We start from the raw sequence: 20,581 nt of genomic DNA on the forward strand, positions 1-20,581 counted from the left end.
TTCCTTTGGCTGAGTGAAGGCCAGTATTTTGACAGTCAGCCCTGTAGCTTTGTACATTTTCTACTTTATGTTACCATTCCTAACTTATGCTATCATCTTTCTAATTCAAAATCTATATGTACCTCATGAACACCATCCACTCATTCCTATTTTGACTGAACCATCTTAAGATCTATTTCTGGGGCTGGCGTTGTGGCATAGCAGGTAAAGCCGCCACCTGCGGTGCCAGCATTCCTTATGGGCACTGATTCGAGTCCCGGCTGCTCCACTTCCAATCCAGCTCTCTGCTATGGTTTGGGAAGGCAGTGGAAGATGGTCCAAGCCCTTGGGGCCCTACAGCCATGTGGGAGACATGGAGGAGGCTCCTGGCTTCCGATCGGCTTAGCTCCGGCCATTGCAGCAAATTGGGGAGTGAACCAGTGGATGGAAAACCTCTCTCTCTCCCTGCTTCTCCTTCTCTCCCTGTGTAACTCTGACTTTCAAACAAATAAATAAATCTTTAAAAAAATGTTCTATTTCCTGAGGTAGGTGCTGTGGTACAGTGCGTTAAGCCATGACTGGAGACACCTTCATTCCCTATCAGAGTGCTGGTTTGTGTCCCGGCTGCTGTTTCCAATTCAGCTTCCTGCTAATGCATCCTGGAAGACAGGAGATGATAGTTCAAGAGATTGGGCCTCTGCCATCCATGTAGGAGACCCAGATGGAGTTCCAGCCTCCTGGTTTCATCCTGGTCTGGCCCAGCCTTGGCCATTATGGGAAGAAAATCAGTAGATGAAACATATCTCACCATCTGTCTCTTGGTCCCTCAACTAGCTGAAAATAAATAAGCATTTTAAAACTATCTCTAAATTCATCCCTTTATTATTCATAGTTACCCTGTGTGTAACTATGAAGACTTTTTAAAATATTTATTTATTTTAAAGAGTTACAGAGAGGGTGACGCAGGGGCAGAGAAAGAGGTATTCCATCCACTAGTTCACTTCCTAGATGGCAAGAGCAGCCAGGGCTGAGCCAGGCCAAAGCCAAGAGCCAGTAGCTTCATCTGGGTCTTCCACCTGGGTGCAGCAGCCCAAGGACTTGGGGCATCTTCTTGTTGCTTTCCCAGGTGCATTAGCAGGGAGCTAATCAGAAGGAGAGCAGGAGGGCTCGAACTGGCACACATATGGGATGCCAGCGCTGTAGGTGGTGGCTTTACCCACTACACCACAGTGCAGGCCCCGTGTAGTGAAGATTTAATTGCACCCAAATAAAGGTCTGGCCTTTGCCTATTGCTACTGGGAGATGATCTCCAGGCCACTAGATGTCTTGCCCCATAGGAGTATCTTTCTTTGCTTGATGGCTTGGGACACTGAACAATCTTAACAATGTGATTTATGAAAAGGACTTTGAGCTACAACACACAGTTCTGGCCTTCAGAGGAACTGCAGTCTATTGGTACAACCTGACTTCAAGGAGAGACTAGAAACTAAAGGTCAGTGGTTCGGTGGTGTGTAGTTGAGCCTCAACAAAAACTAAGGACATCAAAAGCTCAAATGAGGCTCACTGCATGGCAATACATGCCACCACAGGAGGTAATGCCATCTGTGTCCAACAGGAGAAGACCTAAGCACTATATTGAATGCCATATGACACAGGAATTCTACTCTGGTAGATAATCAAGAAAAATTAAAACATCTTTTTACAAAAAAGTTGTACAAAACTGTTCTAATAGCATGATTCATTAACATCAGAAAGTAAAAACAACCCACATGTCCATCAAGAGATGGATAAATAAAATGTGTTATATCCACATATTATTTAGCAATAAGAAAGAATGAAGTACTGATGCATTAAAACATAGAAAAACACCAAAAATGCCACGCTAAATGAAAAAAGCCAAACACACACACAAAAAAATATCTGTGTTAAGATATTCATATAAAATGTCAAAAACAGGCAAATCTTTAGGTAGAAAAGCAGATGAATGGCTGTCCAGGGCTAGGAGTGTAAGAAAAAAATGGGTATTTTTTTTCATGAGTACCACATTATTGTGGTGATGGTTATATAACTGTTAATACACTGCGGAGTGACCTGTAAATGTGAAATTGGAAAATTCTTTTTTTTTTTTTTTTTGACAGGCAGAGTGGATAGTGAGAGAGAGAGACAGAGAGAAAGGTCTTCTTTTTAGCCGTTGGTTCACCCTCCAATGGCCGCTGCGGCCAGCGCATCATGCTGATCTGAAGCCAGGAGCCAGGTGCTTCTCCTGGTCTCCCATGCGGATGCAGGGCCCAAGGACTTGGGCCATCCTCCACTGCCTTCCCGGGCCATAGCAGAGAGCTGGCCTGGAAGAGGGGCAACCGGGATAGAATCCAGCGCCCCGACTGGGACTAGAACCCGGTGTGCCAGCGCCGCAAGGCGGAGGATTAGCCTGTTAAGCCATGGCGCCTGCAAAATTGGCAAATTCTAATGTGTGAATTATTTCATCTTAAACATATTTAGTAAAGCAGAAATATATGAGAAAAAATTACTTAAGGAAGTGAATACAATGCTAAAACCTATGATGAACAAAAAGAAAATCAGAAATATCAAACACGGGGCTGGCATTGTGGCATAGTGGATTATGCTGCCGCTTGTGATGCCAGCATCTCAGAGCAGAGTGCCCATTCAAGTCCCAGTTGCTCTGCTTCCAATCCAGCTCCCTACTAATTCATCTGTGAATTTAAATGGGGAAACTAGGACGGAGTTCCAGGCTCCTGGCTTTGGCCTGGTCCAGCCCTGGCAATTGGGTCACTTTGGGAGTGAATCAGTCGCAGAAAGATCTCTTTCTCTGTCTTTCCCTCTATGTTACTTTGCCTTTCAAATAAATAAAATACATCTTTAAAAACAACCAAAAAAAGAAAAAAATCAAGTGTATGAAGGAAGAAAACTGAGGTAGACTTAAGTTATGACTTGTTGGACTGGAAGTGATGTAGGATAAAACAGTTCTTTCCAATTCAATAGTCACAGAAACAGCAGAGGCTATCACCAGGGGAGAATTTTGGCACAGTGGTTAAGACGCCACACAGGATGCCTGCACTACATTTCATATGGAGTGCCTGGTTTGAGACCCAGGAAATCCAATTCTGTTGCAGCTTCCTGCTAATGCACACCCTGGGCAGTTAGGATGATGGCTCAAGTAATGGGGTTTCTGTTAACCAAGTAAGAGACCCAGACTGAGTTCTGGGTTCCTGGCTTCATTTTGGCCCAGTCTGGACTGTCATGGGTATTTGGGAAGTGAACCAGTAAATGGAAAAATCTCACTTTTTGTCTCTCTGCCTTTCAAATAAAATGAAAAAAAAAAAAAAAAAACAAAAAACCTCAATAGGTAGAGAACATTCAAGACAATATCAGCATATAAAGCAAAATATATAGAAGAAATATATCAAGTAAGAAAAGTAAGTTTAGACAATATTAAGGAGAATATCAATTTGGGAATCTCATCCTGAGAAGAGAAAGAGCTTATTCCTAAGAAGGAAAATTTTAGGATTAGGAAAACAATAGAGAAAATAGAAAATAAAGCTACTGACGAATCTTAAGTTGGGGAAAAGGAAACCAAGGAATCAGATAAATGCACAGTAGAAAACCAGGTTACTGTGAGGAAGCTGGGTATTAGAGCAAGGTCTGGGTATGGAAGGAACAGGCAGGGACACTGTGACAGGATTTAAACAAGGAACATGATACAATTCAAGGAAGAAAAAAGAAGAGGCAAATAAACCAAAAGCAAGATGTAATATAAACAAACAGGAACTAGATCTTCAAAGAGAAAGGGGTATATTGCTCCCAAAAAGCCTCGCAGTTCTGACAGAGGGAGAGAGATTCCCAGAGGCATTGTTCTACATCCTCAGACACCTGCGCAGCCTTCGCTGACTGACAAGAATGTGACCCCTGCAACTGTGTGTCCTGCTGGCTCCCATCCACTCACCCAGGCAGACTGGACTGTGCATTTTGTCTTCCATTGTCCACAGTTCTCCTCGCTCCAATTTAGAGATTACAACTGGCTTGCTGGCTTGATACCCTGCTCGTAGGAAATGAGAAAAGACTCAGGCACATCCACTGGGCTGCCATATGGCAGCATGGAACAATGTTATACAACAGACTGTACACCTTTGCCATCTGCGAAGTAGAGGCTTTCTCGTAGGAGAGAGGACTTTTTTTTTTTTTTTTTTAATTTTTTGACAGGCAGAGTGGATAGTGAGAGAGAGAGACAGAGAGAAAGGTCTTCCTTTGCCGTTGGTTCACCCTCCAATGGCCGCTGCGGCCAGCGCATCGTGCTGATCCGAAGCCAGGAGCCAGGTGCTTCTCCTGGTTTCCCATAGGACTTTCTCTCTTTCTACAAGGAGCCAGAGGAAGACTGAGAATCTGCCCTGCAGGATACTACAGTAATCCCAAGTGTGAACAGCTGAGACAGGGAGGCCACCACCTGGACACCCTCTCGCGTCCTCACCCAAGGACACCAGGTTGCTGTAGTTCTCCAACATCACATCCCGGTACAGATCCCTCTGAGCAGAGCCCAAGCGCTGCCACTCCTCCTGAGTGAAGGCAACAGCCACATCCTCCAGTGTCAGAAATTCCTGCAACAGCAGAATACTGCTTAATATGAGACTTGTTCTTTTATTGATTCCTATGCAATGTAAAGGAGGTTGTTCCCATATTCACCATACAGAATGCATCTATAAGGTTATTTTATTTTTAATGCATTATCACAGAATCAATCTCCTTCTACTCTGTAATTGCGCATCAAGCCATTCACTCAACAAAGTGTAAGATTTTGCAGTAAGTAGCCATTAAATCCTTTCACTAAAAACAGGTTTTGTGGTGCCGGTGCTGTGGCATAGTGGGTAAAGCCACTGCCTTCCGTGCCAACATCCCATACGGGTGGCAAGTTTGAGTCCTGGCTGTTCCACTTCCAATCCAGCTCTCTGCTATGGCCTAGGTCCTTGGGCCCCTGCAACTGTGTGAGAGACTCAAAAGAAGCTCCTGAATCCTGGCTTTGGATTAGCCCAGCTCCAGCCATTGAGAACACCAGGGGAGTGCACCAGTGGATGGAAGATCTCTCTCTGCCTCTGAAACTCTGCCTTCCAAATAAATAAATAAATCTTAAAAAAAAAAAAAGGTAAAACAATATTGGACCATTCAGATTATTGAAAGCTGTGCAACTTGATAACATCATTAAATATGGGCAAAGATTTAGGGCAAGGATAATCCCACATATCACTTACATAAAGTGTGGTAGGCACTCATTTAAGCCTTTTATGTATATTAACTCATTTTTTACTATGACAATAGACAAATGGAATTTTATGCAGTTAATGGTCTTCAATCAGTTGCACTTATTATTCCTTTAGATTCTTGCTCTTAACAGTCATTGTATGTCACATAACTTAGCATGATTCTTTTTAAAGATTTTTTAAAAAGATTATTTGAAAAAGTTAGAGAGAGAGGTAGAGCCACAGAGAGAAAGGTTTTCCATAACAAATGGCACTCCCCAAATGACCACAACAGCCAGAGCCAAGCTGATCCAAAGCCAGGAGCCAAGAGCTTTTTCTGGGTCTCCCACGCAGGTGCAGGGGCCCAAGGACTTGGGCCATCTTCTACTGCTATCCCAGGCCACAGCAGAGAGCTGGATCGGAAGTGGAGCAGCAGGGAATCAAAACAGCGCCCATATGAGATGCTGGTGCTGCAGGCCAGGGCCTTAACCCACTGTACCACAGCACCGGCCCCAGCGTGATTCCCTTGTTTTGCTGGCTGCCAGAGAGATTAGATGCCAGCTGACAGCTACTGTAACCCACAGGAACCTCCATTCATGTGTGATGTCCCAGTAGTCATTTAGTAGGAATTATATGAACACTATATATTCCTGGTCTTACTTTGACATGATGTCGGAATTAGATTCAAAGTTTATTTCAGTTTAGATGTTACAATGTTTAGATGTTACAATGAGTTTTTACAAGCATCTACAAATCCATTAGGGAATAAATGAGAAAATATGAGAAAAAAGGTCACCTGAACAATGACCATGTTTTTCTGCTTGAAGAAATGGCCAGCGACTGGGAACAGTCTTTGTTTCTTCTGGATAGGCCCTCGATTTCCAGATGGGATCTCAGTCACTTGTGAGAGGGGCCTCCAGAAATGATGACTTCCAGGTCCCAGAACACCCTCTTTCTGCATTCACTTCTTGTCTCTTCCAGGGCAGCCAGGGCAGCCAGGGCTGCTGGGAGCTGAAGAGCAAACAACTTTCAGGAGCACATTCCTCTTGCTGTGCACCCACCCTCACATATGGCCCCCAGTATTTCTTTCTCTTTGAGGATGTCGTATCTCAAACCAACGAAATATAAAGCCCTGAACTTCTGGGTAGATGGCCTTTCTTCTATAGTGTGGGCACCAAGAATGTGAAAGGGAAGATGGCAAAGGAGAAGCAGCATGATATCAAGCCTGAGGTGATTTTCAGATCAGTTTTGGAAATGAGGCTGTATGGACAGTAAGGAGCTGTGAACTTTTCCCTTAAACTATGTTATCCTCGTAGAGTTCTTTACATGAGACTGGCATTGTGGAACAGTGGGTTAAGCCACTGCCTGCAACGCCAGCAAGAGTGGAGGTTCAAGACCCTGCTGTTCCACTTCCAATCAGTTCCCTCTTAATGTGCCTGGGAAAGCAGAAGACGGTCCAAGTGCTTGGCTTTCAGCCACCCACATGGGAAACTGGCTGGAGTTCCAGGCTCCTGGCTTAGGCCTGGCAGAGCCCAGCCCAGCCCAGCCCCAGCTATTGTGGCCATTTGGGGAGTGAACCAGTGGATGGAAGAGGTGTGTGTGTGTGTGTGTGTATCTTTGTCTCTTCCTTTAACTCTGCCTTTCAAATAAATAAATCTTTAAAAATAGATAAAGCAAAAATGTCTTGGGATATTTCTTTTTTTCCAAAAAGTCTTCCCATGCCATCTTACACACACTCCCATATGAGGAACAACGAGAAAACTGTAGCCTTTATATACTTGCATACAGAACCTGAAAGGAAATACCCATAAGAAATATGCAACAATTCGACCGGCGGGAGGGTTAACACTCTTAAACACAAAACATTAAATGTTAGATTTGCTGAATCGTTTATCCCTAGTGCGACTCACCCTCATCCCGAATCTCACTTCTGCAGCTTCAAGATGACCCTGTGACGGGGAACGGCAAACACAACCGCAAGTTTAGTCGTGGAAGAGGAATCTGGGCCTGAAGCTGTTTAAGAGATGTTAATAATGTAAACCAAGTCTGTTCAGCGAAGTCTGAGCTCAACTCTTGCCCCGGCCAGAGCTGCAGAGCCTCCGAAGCTCCAGTCTTCTCTGCACCAAGGACGGTGCTCACCGCCACCCCGGATTAACACCGAAATCCGGACTCGATGCACGAGTGCACTCACCCCCCTCGACAGGTCCTCGACCGAGCCCCGAAGAACCCAGCACCCCTAGGAGAAGCCGCAGCCATTGCCAGCGCCCCCTCACCTCTCAGAGGTCCGCCAACACTCCGACGCCTGGCCTCGGGACTCCACAGCTCGGGTCCGCCCCGACTTCCACCCGCCGCCCACGCCGAGCCCTCGTCACGGAGCTCCACAGCCACCCCCTCCTCCACAGCAGACGCCCCGCGCGGCCTCCCAGCAGGCTCCCTCCTCCGCCTCCTCCTCGGACGGACCCGCACCCGCACCCGCACCCAGCTCCTGAAACCCCAGCGGGCTCGTGGGCGCTGAGCCGACCTCCCTAAACTTCCTCCACTTCCGCTCTCCTGGCCCAGCCCGGTCTCCCTCAAACGCCAGCGGAAAGGACGCCGCGTTTCTAGGGAGAACGGGAGGGAGCTTCCGGCTCCTTTTTGTGAGGTAACAAGTCCGCGCCGGCGTCGCTCGGGCGGCCTGGGCGCGGCCATCTTGGCCCCTCTGACGTACGGGAGGCGGAGCGGACGCGTTGGCGGTGTGAAGCGGCCGCCGCCGCCGGACAGGAGCGGTTCTTGTTCCGCAGTGCTCAGCCTTGGCGGAAGACGGGGAGGTTGTCGGGGGCAGGGATGTGTGTGGCAGATTCCTTTCAACGGCCGCAGCACGGTTGGTCGCCTTCTCTTCAGAGACCGGAGCCCGGCAGGATCAAAGCGGTGTGACCGCGCTGCCAGTGTCTCCCGAGCCGTGCACTTGAACCTGTCCAGCACAGCCTCAGGCCATCGCTGGTCTTCGGCCATGCAGCCTGCATTTTATGACTAGAATCACACCGCTTGTACTTTTTCTCTTGTTCCTTTCACACAGCATGATTGTGAATTCATCTCTCATGTTTCAATAGTCTCCTTTTGTTGCCTAATATTCGGTTGTGTGGGTATTCCAAAATATATTCGATTATTTACCAGATGTGGACATTTTGGGTTGCTTCCAGTTTACTGGGTATTGCAAACGGAACGATGAATATCCATGTGCTTAAAAAAAAAGAGAGACCGCAAAGAACTGGACTTGCCACGATACTACGCGTCTGCATTACCTCACCAAGAGGTTTTTGCGTGCCAGTTGTAAGCATACTATTTGTTTCTATCTCTGCCCCAGTTCATTGTCATAATTTTCATAATAAACCTGATAGCCATGAAACAAGTCAAAGCAGGAAGTCAGTTCCATCTTCAAAAGTTCTCTCAATTCCAGCCAGTCTCTCACATCATCAATACACCGACTCAGTACCCCATCAGGTAGAGGAATTGTCACTGCATCACTGGCTTTACTATCTAGTAGTCACAGAAAAGGTAAGGTGAGCCTTGTAAAAAATCAATCATGAAATCACCCTGTTTTTCATTACCTAATGAATGCACTAATAAAACTTGAAGTACTGAGACAGCCTCCTACTTTTAGGTGTTTAAAAATACTTGTTGGGGGTAGGTGTTGTGGCACAGTGAGTTAAAGTGTAAGACACATCTTGTAACAGACTTCTGGTTCATGTCTGGCTACTGCAGGGCCAGCCCAAAGCAAGGAGCCTGGAACTCCATCCAGATCTCCCATATGAGTAGTTGTAGTTCAAGCATTTGAGCCATCATCTGTTGCTTCCCGGGATGCATTAGCAGGAAGCTGGATCAAAAGTGGAGGTGCTGGGACTTGACTTGGCACTTTGATATGGAATACAGGTGTCCAAAACTGTGGCTTAACCTACTGTGCCACAGTGCCTGCCCCTGCCTCATAGTTTTTTCAGCAGGTTCTCTTCTTTGGATCTGAATAGAAGAGCTCCAGTCCTGAAAGACTAAGAAGGAATGATTAAAATAAGGAAAATCTAATGGCCTAATTAAGCCAGTCACAGAAGACATGGTATTTTCCAAATGATGGCAAGTAATCAAGTAGTCCTGGAAACATATATATAAAGGAACTCGTATAAAGTTTCTTCACCAAGACATCTCAAGAGGATCTTACCTGCTCTCATGTGCTGTACTTCTCTCCGTCTTAGAGTGAAGTCCTCATCCTTTTAATTCTACTTATTCTTGGCATCCCATTCCTTTTCTGCTCTTCCCCCTTTATATGTAGACACAGGTTGAATCTCTAAACAAACATGCACCAAAAAAAAAAAAAAATTTTTTTTAGAACTGCCTTCCAGTGGCCCATTCTCTAAAATGACAAATTAGTCTTGATTTTCTGTTCACCTTCCAAATAATTTTTATTTTTCTATGTCATCAGGAATATATGATTCTATAAACCAGCCCTATTCAGTAGACTGTACTGTGATGATAAAGTTGTTCTCTCTGTACTGATCAATATGCTGGTCACTAGTCACATATGGCTACTGAGCTCTTAAAATCTTATCAGTTATTTTTCTTGCACCACCTCATTCTAAATACATATATCTTGAACCAGTAACTCATGGCCATTTCACTTAATACAGTTTACATACTCTGAGTACAATAGGTATAAAGATACTACTTACAGATAATAGATTTAATTCAATGCTTGTTCCAAAAGAGCACCAACATTTCTGTTTCATTTGCCCCATATCTTCAGTTAGTGGACCAGACTAAAGCCAAGAGCCAGGAACTCCAGCCCAGTCTCCTACATTGGTGGCAGGAGCTCAAGTACTTGAGCCATCATTATCTGCCGCTTCCCAGGCACTTTAGCATGGAGCTGGACTAGCAGCAGAATAGGTGGGAATTGAACTGGCACTCCAATATTGGATGTGGTTGTCCCAAGTGGCATCTTAACCCATTGTACCACAATGCCAGCCCCAAACAGGGATTATGTGTTAACAAGATGTCACTTGTATGTAATAAGAGCTGTGATTCTTTGGAATGATTTTGTAACTTCTCCTAATCAACATATTTCTCCCATGTATTTTCTTATGTTTAATATGGCAAGTTTTATAGACAAAAGCTTTTCCATTTTTGGTGTATTCTAAGACCCTCCTATACAAGGTCTTTAATGAAAAAAACAAAAAGCTGTTGCTTTGTGACAAAGTCTTCCTCACATTGACTACAGTCATAATATGTCTCCTATGTAAATTTTCTGGTGTTTAATGAGATCTGACTTTAGAAAACAGCATGGTACTGTGGTGTAGTGGGTAAAGCTGCCGCCTGCAGTGCCAGCATTCCATATGGGTGCCAGTTCGAGACTTGGCTGTTCCACTTCTGATCCAACTCTCTGCTATGGCCTGGGAAAGCAGCAGAAGATGGCCCAAGTCTTTGGGCCCCTGCACCTGCGTGGGAGACCCAGAAGAAGCTCCTGGCTCCTGGCTTTGGACTGGTGCAGCTCCAACCATTGTGGCCATCTGGGGAGTAAACCAGCAGGTGGAAAACCTCTCTCTCTCTCTCTCTCTCTTACTTTCAAGTAAATAAATAAATCTTTAAAAAAAAAAACAAGATATATCATATTCACTATATGAAGAGATTCTTTTCTATGTGAAATGTCTTCCATTCTAGTAAGAGTTTAACAGTATACAATGAAACAAACCCAGTGAATAAGGCCTTTTTCCTAAAGTTTCTCTGCTGTGTGAGTTTTCTCTTATAATATTGGATGTGATTTTATGAAGCTTTGCCTCATTCTCTGTATGGGTGTAATTTTTCTTGATGTCTGTTCCTTTCATGTGCAGTTCGTTCTAACTTCTTCTAAAAGGTTATGCCACATTTAACAATTTACTTCTCTCCTATATAAATCATCCAGTATTCAGTGAGCCTGGACGTTGTGGTATATGTTTTCCCATATATACTGCATCCATGAAATTTGTATACCAGCTGAATTCTCTGATCTTTAGTAAGCTGAGATTTCCTGATGCATTCCCTACATATATAAAATTTCTTAATTTTCTTCCTTCTTTTAAAAAAAAGTTTTATGTATTTATCTGAAAGAGTTACACAGAGAGAGGAGAGGCAGAGAGAGAGAGAGGTCTTCCATCTGCTAGTTCACTCCCCAGATGGCTGCAACAGCTGGAGCTGCGTCGATCCCAAGCCAGGAGCTTCCTCTGGGTCTCCCACATAGGTGCAGGGGCCCAAGGACCTAGGCCATCTTCTACTGCTTTCCCAGGCCATAGCAGAGAGCTGGATTGGAGTGGAGCAGCCAGGACTCGAACTGGCGCCCATGTGGGATACCAGCACTGGAGGTGGTTGCTTTACCTGCTATGCCACAGTGATGGCCCCTCAATTTTCTAAGCTCTCTCAATGCTTAATGATTAAGACTTATTGCTGATGAGTTTTCCTCTTTGAGAAAATTTAATGTTATCACAGATTTGCTCCTGCTTTCCACGGAGAAAGGATTTCCCATCTCTATTAAGCTCAGTAGCATTCTTTACCTCATTGCTTCTGTTCTATTTAACTCAAATTTGATTTCAGAGTTTTCCTGTGATTTTGTCTTAAAGAAAAACGATGTTGACCTGCATGAACAATATTTTTAAAGGCATTATGCTTATAGCACTGTTCTACTCTCTATACAGTTTTGGTTGTACTAATATCTTAGAGAAAAGCATCAGATTTTTTGATTTCTAGGAAATAATAATGAATGACAAGGTATGAGTTGGCTCTTTACTGTCAGCTACGTAAGAATAAGAATCTTTAACAATGTTCTTTATCTCAATAAAAACTCCAGTCTAAGTGCAGACTGGGCTCTCAGCCTTTCCTGAGATACCCACCTGGTGTGCCAGGTGCATTTCTGGTCATCAAACTTGGCTAGCATTCTTACTGCAAGAGAGAGAAAGGGGGGAGGGGGAGAAAAGAAGGGTCTTTATCTCTTGGGAACTGATAAAAACACAATACAAGGGTGCCTCAAAAGTTCATGGAAAATGGAACTAAAAGATGTTTATTTTGGTGTACAAAAGTCTGTAATTCATGCAGTTTTTTTTAATTTTTAATTTTTTTTGACAGGCAGAGTGGATAGTGAGAGAGAGAGAGACAGAGAGAAAGGTCTTCCTTTTGCTGTTGGTTCACCCTCCAATGGCCGCTGCGGCCGGCGCATCGTGCTGATCCAAAGCTTGGAGCCAGGTGCTTCTCCTGGTCTCCCACGCAGGTGCAGGGCCCAAGGACTTGGGCCATCCTCCACTGCCTTCCCAGGCCATAGCAGAGAGCTGGCCTGGAAGAGGGGCAACCGGGATAGAATCCGGCGCCCCAACTGGGACTAGAACCCGGTGTTCTGGCGCCGCAAGGCGGAGGATTAGCCTGTTGAGCCACGGCGCCGGCCTCAGTTTTTTTTTTTTTTTATAATACACATTTCCCATGAATTTTCTGAAGACACTTTATATGCGTAGACTTCAAATTTTTTGCACTGAATTTACCTTTTAATTCCATTTTTCAAAAATTTGTGAAATATCTTATAGACACAAATCAAGCAGCAAAAGCAACAGTTGTACAAAGCTTAAATAATTAACAATGTATATAGATTTGGCTACTTTCTAACACTTTGTAAAACTTGCATAAATAGTATAAAACAAGAAAAATTAAAGTTAGATGAGAAAACATAAGTGTAAAGCAAACCTGATCCAAAATTAGGGGACCTGCATTTAGTTATCCTATAAATCTTTACTGAGTGCACATTATATCCTTGTTGTGGTGTTCGGAAATCTAACCTATTATTTATTTTCAATGTGTTTATATTCTAGTTAGGGAAAATAATAAGCAAGCAAAGAAGACAAGAAGGCAACTGCAAATTATGAAAAACAAAGATGAAGGGAGGTGGAATAAAACATCACGGAATAAAACACGGCTCCCTGATGAATTCAAAATGTTGGAATAAGTGTGAAGAATTGAAGTTTACTGATTTTAAGTCAAGAGGAACTGCCTTTGAAAGTGTGAACAGTATTGAGATTTGGAATTTGAGGAAGTAAGCAGACTTTTTATTTAAAGATTTATTTATTTATTTATTTGAAAGTCAGAATTACACAGAGAGAGAGAGAGGGAGAGAGAGAGAGAGAGAGAGATCTTCCATCCGATGGTTCACTCCCCAGCTGGCCGAAACAGCCAGAGCTGCACTGATCTGAAGCCAGGAGCCAGGAGCTTCTTCCGGGTCTCCCACGTGGGTGCAGGGACCCAAGGACTTGGGCCATCTTCTACTGCTTTCCCAGGCCTCAGCAGAGAGCTGGACTGGAAGAGGAGCAGCCAGGACTCAGACCCAGTGCCCATATAGGATGCCAGCGCTTCAGGCCAGGGCATTAACCCACTGCACCACAGCGCCAGCCCCCAGTAAGCAGACTTTTTAAAGCATATAACTATTTAGATTTTTATTAGAAATTAAAGTGCAAAGTATGCAGTTAGAGACAAAAAAATTTGAAGAGTTTAAGTGGACACAGCAATGTGGAAAGTTATCAAGATGTAAATATTTATGGATAAAAGTTGAAATGTTATGGATAAAAGTTGAAATGACTGTGTTCAGAGAATGTAAAGATTGAAAAGATTAAGGCAAAAGGACCTAAGCTTTAGTAATTTAAATATTCAGATTTTGGCTTGGAAAAATCCATTAAAATGAACCAAACTGACTATACTGACCAGGAAAATAAACATACACTTATTTTAAACAAATATCACAAAGAGACTAGACATTGTCCTGAAAACTGAATATAAGAGATAATGTAGGAAGACACATGTTTATATCTTGAGGATAGACTTAAAGAACTGAAATAGATTTGTATTAGCTGGGCAAGTGTGGCTTTAAATTACAACCATTACTGGGCCTGGTGCTGTGGTATAGTGGGTGAAGCCACCAGCTGAAGTGCCAGCATCCCATATGGGCACCGGTCTATGGCCTGGGAAAGCAGCAGAAGATGGCCCAAGTCCTTGGGCCCCTGCACCCGCATGGGAGACCTGGAAGAAGCTCTTGGCTGCTGGCTTCAGATCTACGCAGCTCCAGCCATTGCGGCCAGTTGGGGAGTGAACCAGCATATGGAAGACCTCTCGCTATGCCTCTCCTCTCGCTGTGTAACTCTTTCAAATACATAAATCTTAAAAAATATATATAACCATTACCAGCACCCAATGTTTAAGCCTCAACCCCCCAACTCTACAGGGGCCTGGGGCCCTGAGTTTCCAGACCCATCTCTTCATGCTGTAACCAAAAGTCTGGGCCTTGTCAATGGTGGTAAATCACAATAATGAGGACAAAGTTTGAAGATAAAGGAAAGAAAGTTTAGTCCACTGGTGGATGAGGGTAGCAGACTTTGTTCAATGACACACCTTACTATTCTGAGTCTCAACCACTGATTTACTCTGCATGGGCCCTCAATGACCATAAACCCCAACAGATGGGCTATTGGTCATTACTTTAAGATTCCTAATACATGACTGCCAAAGGTTCTATTATTCCTCAGTGACTAAAAGAGAAGATATCCTCAGTACATGGCCCTTCATGGTCCCAGTACCATGTTGTGATTCACTGACTTCCAAAGCCTTTTACTCTGGAGTTAGGTCCAGAACCCAACCTACCGGAACTTGATCCTTTGTAGACTCTACAAAGAATGAATAAAGTTGGAATCCAAGTTCAAAAAGACTTCAACCCTGATGCCATTGCTCCACAGCTCTTCCTTTACCATCATGAGGACACTAAGAGCCAATAATTCCTGGTGGAGAAACGGCACTTCCAGGAGTCTGAGCTCTGGCCATGGGCCCTGCATTCTGCTGTGTTCCACAACACAGCATCTATAATGACTGTTACCATTCAGTGCTGTAAGAAAGTACTGAGTTAACTTCAGGGTACTGTAACTGTATTGAACACATCTTCCTCTTTCTTTTCATTCTAACCTTATGATGTTATATGATTGCAACTATAAAGAAAGCACATTGTCCTCTCTTTTCCACATTCTAATTAACAAAAGCTAACTGCTCATCCTGTGACTTATTAGAATGCTTATTCAACAGATGCTGCCCTAAGAATTTCAGGGGACAACCTCAGGTAAGGAAGGAAATTATGATCATCAGCCAAAAACAATCAACTCGATATCAAGAAGCTTCCACCTAAGTAATGTCAGGATGACTAGCAGAACCAATCCTAGAAACCTGACAATCTCTTCCAGCCCCTATTTCTCCTTTAAAAGTTCTGCTAACTTGCAAATTAGGAAAAGTACTTCTGAAACTGAAGAGGTTGCTTTTCCCTGAAGACACACCCTCTTGAATAAATCTATTTCCTTGCATCAACTCTCATCTCAGGTTAACTGGCAGTCCAGTGCCAAGCAGCCCAGGTCTGATTTTAAGTAGTCAGTACCTCTATCACTATGATAACTGCAGAAGTTATCAAGAGATATAAAACCCTCAATAGGCTGAGCAAAATATCTCTGCATGCTCTACGCACATGCTGAGCCACCAGGAGCAAGCACTACAGACACAGGTGTCTCAGAGTAGGTCTGGTCTCCTAATACAAATAATACAAATAATACAAATAATAAAATACAAACTCTTGGCTCAGGGAGGAACTGCTAAGTGCCCCGGGAGGACCAATAGAAAACTAAGTTTGTAAAAGGTGAAGTGTTTGAAGGGGCATGGAAGGCAGCCATCAGAGTGGACAAAAGCAGAGGACATTTCCAGTGTCCTTCCGGGGATGGGACAGAACATGAATCATGCTCAACTAGGTGAGAACTGTCTTGAAGCCAACTCTGGGACATTCCGTGAAGCCCACTGCCCACATTATCTATAATAGGGAGAAAGGTATGAGCCTTCAAATAAAATCAAATATTTCTCCCAAGACACGTGAAGGTGAAAAGGGAGCATATGAAATATTAAGCAACCAAGCAATGCAGGTAGCACCTGGCAAACTGCATTTAAGTGCTAGCTATAGCTTTTATGAAGGGAAGAGAGTGAAGTAGTAAGATGATAGAAGTTTTTACTGTTATTACTTTGCATTTTATTTGAAGAGCAGGGACATAGAGGAGACTATCTTCCATTTGTTGGTTCACTAGTCAAAGGCCTGCAACATTCAGGGCTGGACGAAACTGAAGCCAGGAGAATGGAACTCCATCTGGGTCTCCCACATGGATGGCAAGAACTTAAGTACTTTAGCCATCATCTGCTGCCTCTCAGCATGTGCATCACTAAAAACTACATTAGGACTTGAACCAGGCACTAGGATATGGGAGATGGGGCATTCCAAATGGCAGCTTAAAGCACTTTGTGAAATGCTTCCCAGTGTTCACTTTTTAAATTGTCTATCCAATTAAAGTTTTATTCATTTATTTATTTTTATTTTTGACAGGCAGAGTGGACAGAGAGACAGAGAGAAAGGTCTTCCTTTGCCGTTGGTTCACCCTCCAATGGCTGCCGCAGCCGGCGTGCTGCAACCGGCGCACTGTGCTGATCCAAAGGCAGGAGCCAGGTGCTTCTCCTGGTCTCCCATGGGGTGCAGAGCTCAAGCACTTGAGCCATCCTCCACTGCACTCCCGGGCCACAGCAGAGAGCTGGACTGGAAGAGGGGCAACCAGGATAGAATCTGGCGCCCCGACCGGGACTCGAACCCGGTGTGCCAGCGCCACAAGGCGGAGGATTAGCCTATTGAGCCACGGCGCCGGCCGGTGCTCCTGATATTTTGAAGATGTTCTAGTTAGTGTGATTCACTATTGTTTCTATATAATTTCTTCTGACAATTCATGGGACAGAATCTACCATTGGCAACCCTGTCACATTCACGGTCTTCAAAGATCTTCCAATGGTTTGTCTCCTATATTAACCGATACCTACCGAGGTCTTATTTCTGGGCCAGGGCTTTTCCACGGTTATTGTATTTCATTCAACTATGAGTTCACTGATGATCTGTGATCTATGACCATTGATAGGATCTATCCTCCCATAATAGATTTTCCCAGTCTGTGCATTTATAGGACTTTTTTTTTCCATTTAATATATACACACTTAGCCATATAACGAGCTAGGTTTTACTCAAGAGTTTTCAACCTTGAATATTTCAGTTTATTTCTCTGTGGTTTTTGTGACAAAGTATGACGTAATGGATCACTGAAAGCACTACCATATTCACTGCATTCATAAGGTTTCTCTTCTGTGCAAATTCTATCTTTCACAGAAGCTGAACATCTGGCAACTGGCTGTCCCACAATGGCTACATTGCGATCTGCTTGGAACTCACTGCTGTTTAATAAAGTCTGAGGTGCACCAGAGGGCATGTGCACAGTCCCCATGTTAGCAGAGTTTTTCTCCTGTATAAAATCATCTGTTTGTGATGAGCTGTGACTTTTTGAGGAAGGATTTTCTAACCTGACTGAAGCTACACGCTTCTCTCTTGCATGCAGCATCCCCTTATGATACACAAGGCATGACAAATGGGAGAAAGCCTTCCCACAATCAGAGCATCCGTATGGTCTCTCTCCTGTGTGAGTTCTGCGGTGTCTGTTGAGGCATGACTTATCTCTGAAAGCTTTCCCACAGTCGCCACATTTGTAAGGTTTTTCTCCTGTGTGAATTCTCCGATGGTTAATGAGACCTGACTTGTGTGAGCAGGACTTTCCACATTCAGGACACACAAAAGGCGTCTTTCCTGTGTGAAATCTCTGATGCGATATTAGGCATGTCTTCTGGCTAAAGCCCTTCCCACAGTCACTGCACACGTAGGGTTTCTCCCCAGTATGAGTTCGCTGATGTATAAGGAGATTGCCCTTCTGAATGAAGCGTTTCCCACAGTCACTGCACACGTAGGGCTTCTCTCCAGTATGAGTTCGCTGGTGTACAACCAGATTGCCTTTCTGAATGAAGCCCTTCCCACAGTCACTGCATATGTACGACTTTTCTCCTGTATGTGTTTTCTGATGTGCATTGAGCTGCGATTTCCAGCGGAATGCTTTGTCACATTCAGTGCATTCATAGGGTTTTTCTCCCGTATGAGTTCTCTGATGTTCAATGAGCCTAGACTTTCTGGAGAACGCTTTCTCACACAGACTACATCCATGTGGTTTCTCTCCTGTATGAACTCTCTGATGGTTAATGAGCCGAGATTTCTTGATGAAGCCTTTTCCACAGTCACTGCATACATAGGGCTTCTCTCCTGTATGAGTTTTCTGATGTGCAATAAACTGCGATTTCCAGCGGAATGCTTTGTCACATTCAGTACATTCATACCGTTTGTCTCCTACGTGTGTTTTCTGATGTTCAGTGAGCCGGGACTTTCTGGAAAAGGCTTTCCCACACATACTGCATCTATGAGGTTTCTCTCCTGAATGAACTCTCTGATGATCAATGAGGCGAGAATTCTTGAGGAAGGCCTTTCCACATTCATTGCACACATGGGGTTTCTCTCTCTTTTGAGTTCCCTGAGGCTTAATGAATTGTGCATTTGTAGTCACAGAATTTCCGTATTTGGGAAATTTCTTTTCAGCAAAAAATCGTTCATGCTCAGCGTGAAGGAAGGATTTCTTGTCTCCATTTACCCCCACAAGATTTTTTATTTTACAGCTCCTGTTATGCTTGACTAAGCTTAAATTTGATTTCACTGTTTTTCCATTTACGTCAAACACAACATGATTTTGCATTAAAGGGATATTACTTTTCCTCTGATTAATGCTCTTTCCAAATTCACTATGTTCATGGTATTGTCCCACTCTTTTCAGACACCTTTGGTTTTTCAAATGCACCTGCAGATGATCATTGACTGTCTTGATTTCTAGGAAAGAAGAGAACAGTAAGTCATTCCATCAGCATGGAAAAGACTAAAACTAATCCATAAACAGCTCTGTGTAGGCTGGCTCATAATTGACAATACTAATACCTCAGTTTAAAAAGTAGATAAGTAGATAAGGTTGCTGTCACTTGGACAAGGGTAAAATAATTTAAACAAAGAAAAGGTGAAAGTAGTCAGTGTATAAATAATGTTAGGTAATTCAAAATAAATAAATACAGATTTAGTTTTCTAAGTATGATCACATAAAGTACTATAAAATAATAGTCAAAATATATATATATATATACATATATATATATTTTAGTTAGGGAAAATCAAATAGAGAAGCAATGACATAGAGAGTGTAGGTACAAACTGTGAAAAATAATTTGAGGAAGCAATGGAGAGGGAGGTGCAAGAAATCAGGATATAATTTTGGGAAAGGCAAGACTTACTCAAGGTTTCAATACAACAAGATTACCAAAAATAAGGAATTAGGATCATTCCTAATTATCTGCATTGAACCACCAGATACAGTAGCACCTTTTGATAAGATGGGAACTAACACTGAGGTTTCCATTGGGTAAAATCAAGTTAGCATTTTTTTTTCTTTTTTTTTTAAGATTTATTTTTTAAATTATAAGTCAGAGTTACTGAGAAAGAGGAGAGGCAGAGAGACAGAGAGAGGTCTTCCATCTGATGGTTCACTCCCCAAATGGCTGCAATGGCCAGAACTGTGCTGATCTGAAGCTACGAGCCAGGAGCTTCTTCCGGGTCTCCCATGCGGGTGCAGGGGCCCAAGGACTTGGGCCATCTTCTGCTGCTTTCCTAGGCCACAGTAGAGAGCTGGACTGGAAGTAGACCAGCCAGGACTAGAACCAGCACCCATATGGGATGCCGGTGTTTCAGGCCAAGGCGTTAACCCACTGTGCCACAGCGCCGGCCCCCAAGTTAGCATTTTAAACCATATCAACTATGAGATGAGTTTAAAATATTCAAATACAAACATGAAAAATCTAGTTGGATACATAAAATTTGATAAAAGTCTAGAATAGAGATAACAAGATGGAAATCATCACTCCATATATATTATTTAAGGACAGAGGGCTGGATAGGAATGTATTTGGAAAACTACATAGATTCAAACAAGATGAAAGTATGGGGCTAGGTTTATGCTTATTGCAATATTTAGATTTTTTAAAAAGACTGATTGATTTGAAATGCAGAGTCACGGAAAGAAAGGGAGAGACAGAGAAAAAGAGATCTTTCATCTGCTGGTTCACTTCCCAAACAGCTGAAATGGCCAGGGCTGGGATAGGCTAAAGCTAGGAGCCAGAAACTCTACCCAGGTCTTCCTTGTAGGTGTAGGGGCCCAAAGACTTGGGCTATCTTCTACTGCTTTCCCAGATATATAAGTGGAACTGGCACCCATATGGGACACTGGCATTGCAGGGATCAACTTAAGCTCCTATGTCACAACACTGGCCCCAATATTTAGATTTTGATTTAGAAAAGTCCAGACTAT

General features: G+C 43.4%; 2 protein-coding genes across 6 annotated transcripts in view; both read right to left on the bottom strand.

Moving 5' to 3' along the window:
* LOC133748880 (zinc finger protein 432-like) overlaps positions 1–9,485 on the bottom strand; it is a 53,350-nt gene extending 43,865 nt beyond the window's left edge. The window contains 6 exon segments of the mRNA XM_062177955.1: positions 3,941–4,033; positions 4,463–4,589; positions 6,022–6,236; positions 7,136–7,174; positions 7,933–9,247; positions 9,415–9,485. Of these exon segments, the coding sequence (XP_062033939.1) occupies positions 3,941–4,033; positions 4,463–4,589; positions 6,022–6,186 (385 nt within the window). The 5' untranslated portion in view covers positions 6,187–6,236; positions 7,136–7,174; positions 7,933–9,247; positions 9,415–9,485.
* The window catches only part of ZNF613 (zinc finger protein 613), a 48,082-nt gene continuing 36,949 nt past the window's right edge, over positions 9,449–20,581 (bottom strand). For 4 of the 5 annotated variants that reach the window (XR_009864514.1, XR_009864511.1, XR_009864512.1 and 1 more), the window contains 3 exons: positions 17,130–19,059; positions 12,110–12,158; positions 9,449–9,540 (listed from right to left, as the gene is read on the bottom strand). Coding sequence is in view for 1 of the 5 variants with exons in the window: in XM_062177939.1 (XP_062033923.1) it covers positions 17,324–19,059 (1,736 nt within the window). In the remaining 4 variants the exon portion in view is untranslated. Of the gene's footprint in view, positions 9,541–12,109; positions 12,159–12,341; positions 19,060–20,581 lie in introns of those variants that run through there. The other variant, XM_062177939.1, reaches the window with a different exon arrangement.

Source organism: Lepus europaeus, chromosome 19 (genome assembly GCF_033115175.1).
Source record: "Lepus europaeus isolate LE1 chromosome 19, mLepTim1.pri, whole genome shotgun sequence".
Lineage (NCBI taxonomy): Eukaryota > Metazoa > Chordata > Mammalia > Lagomorpha > Leporidae > Lepus > Lepus europaeus.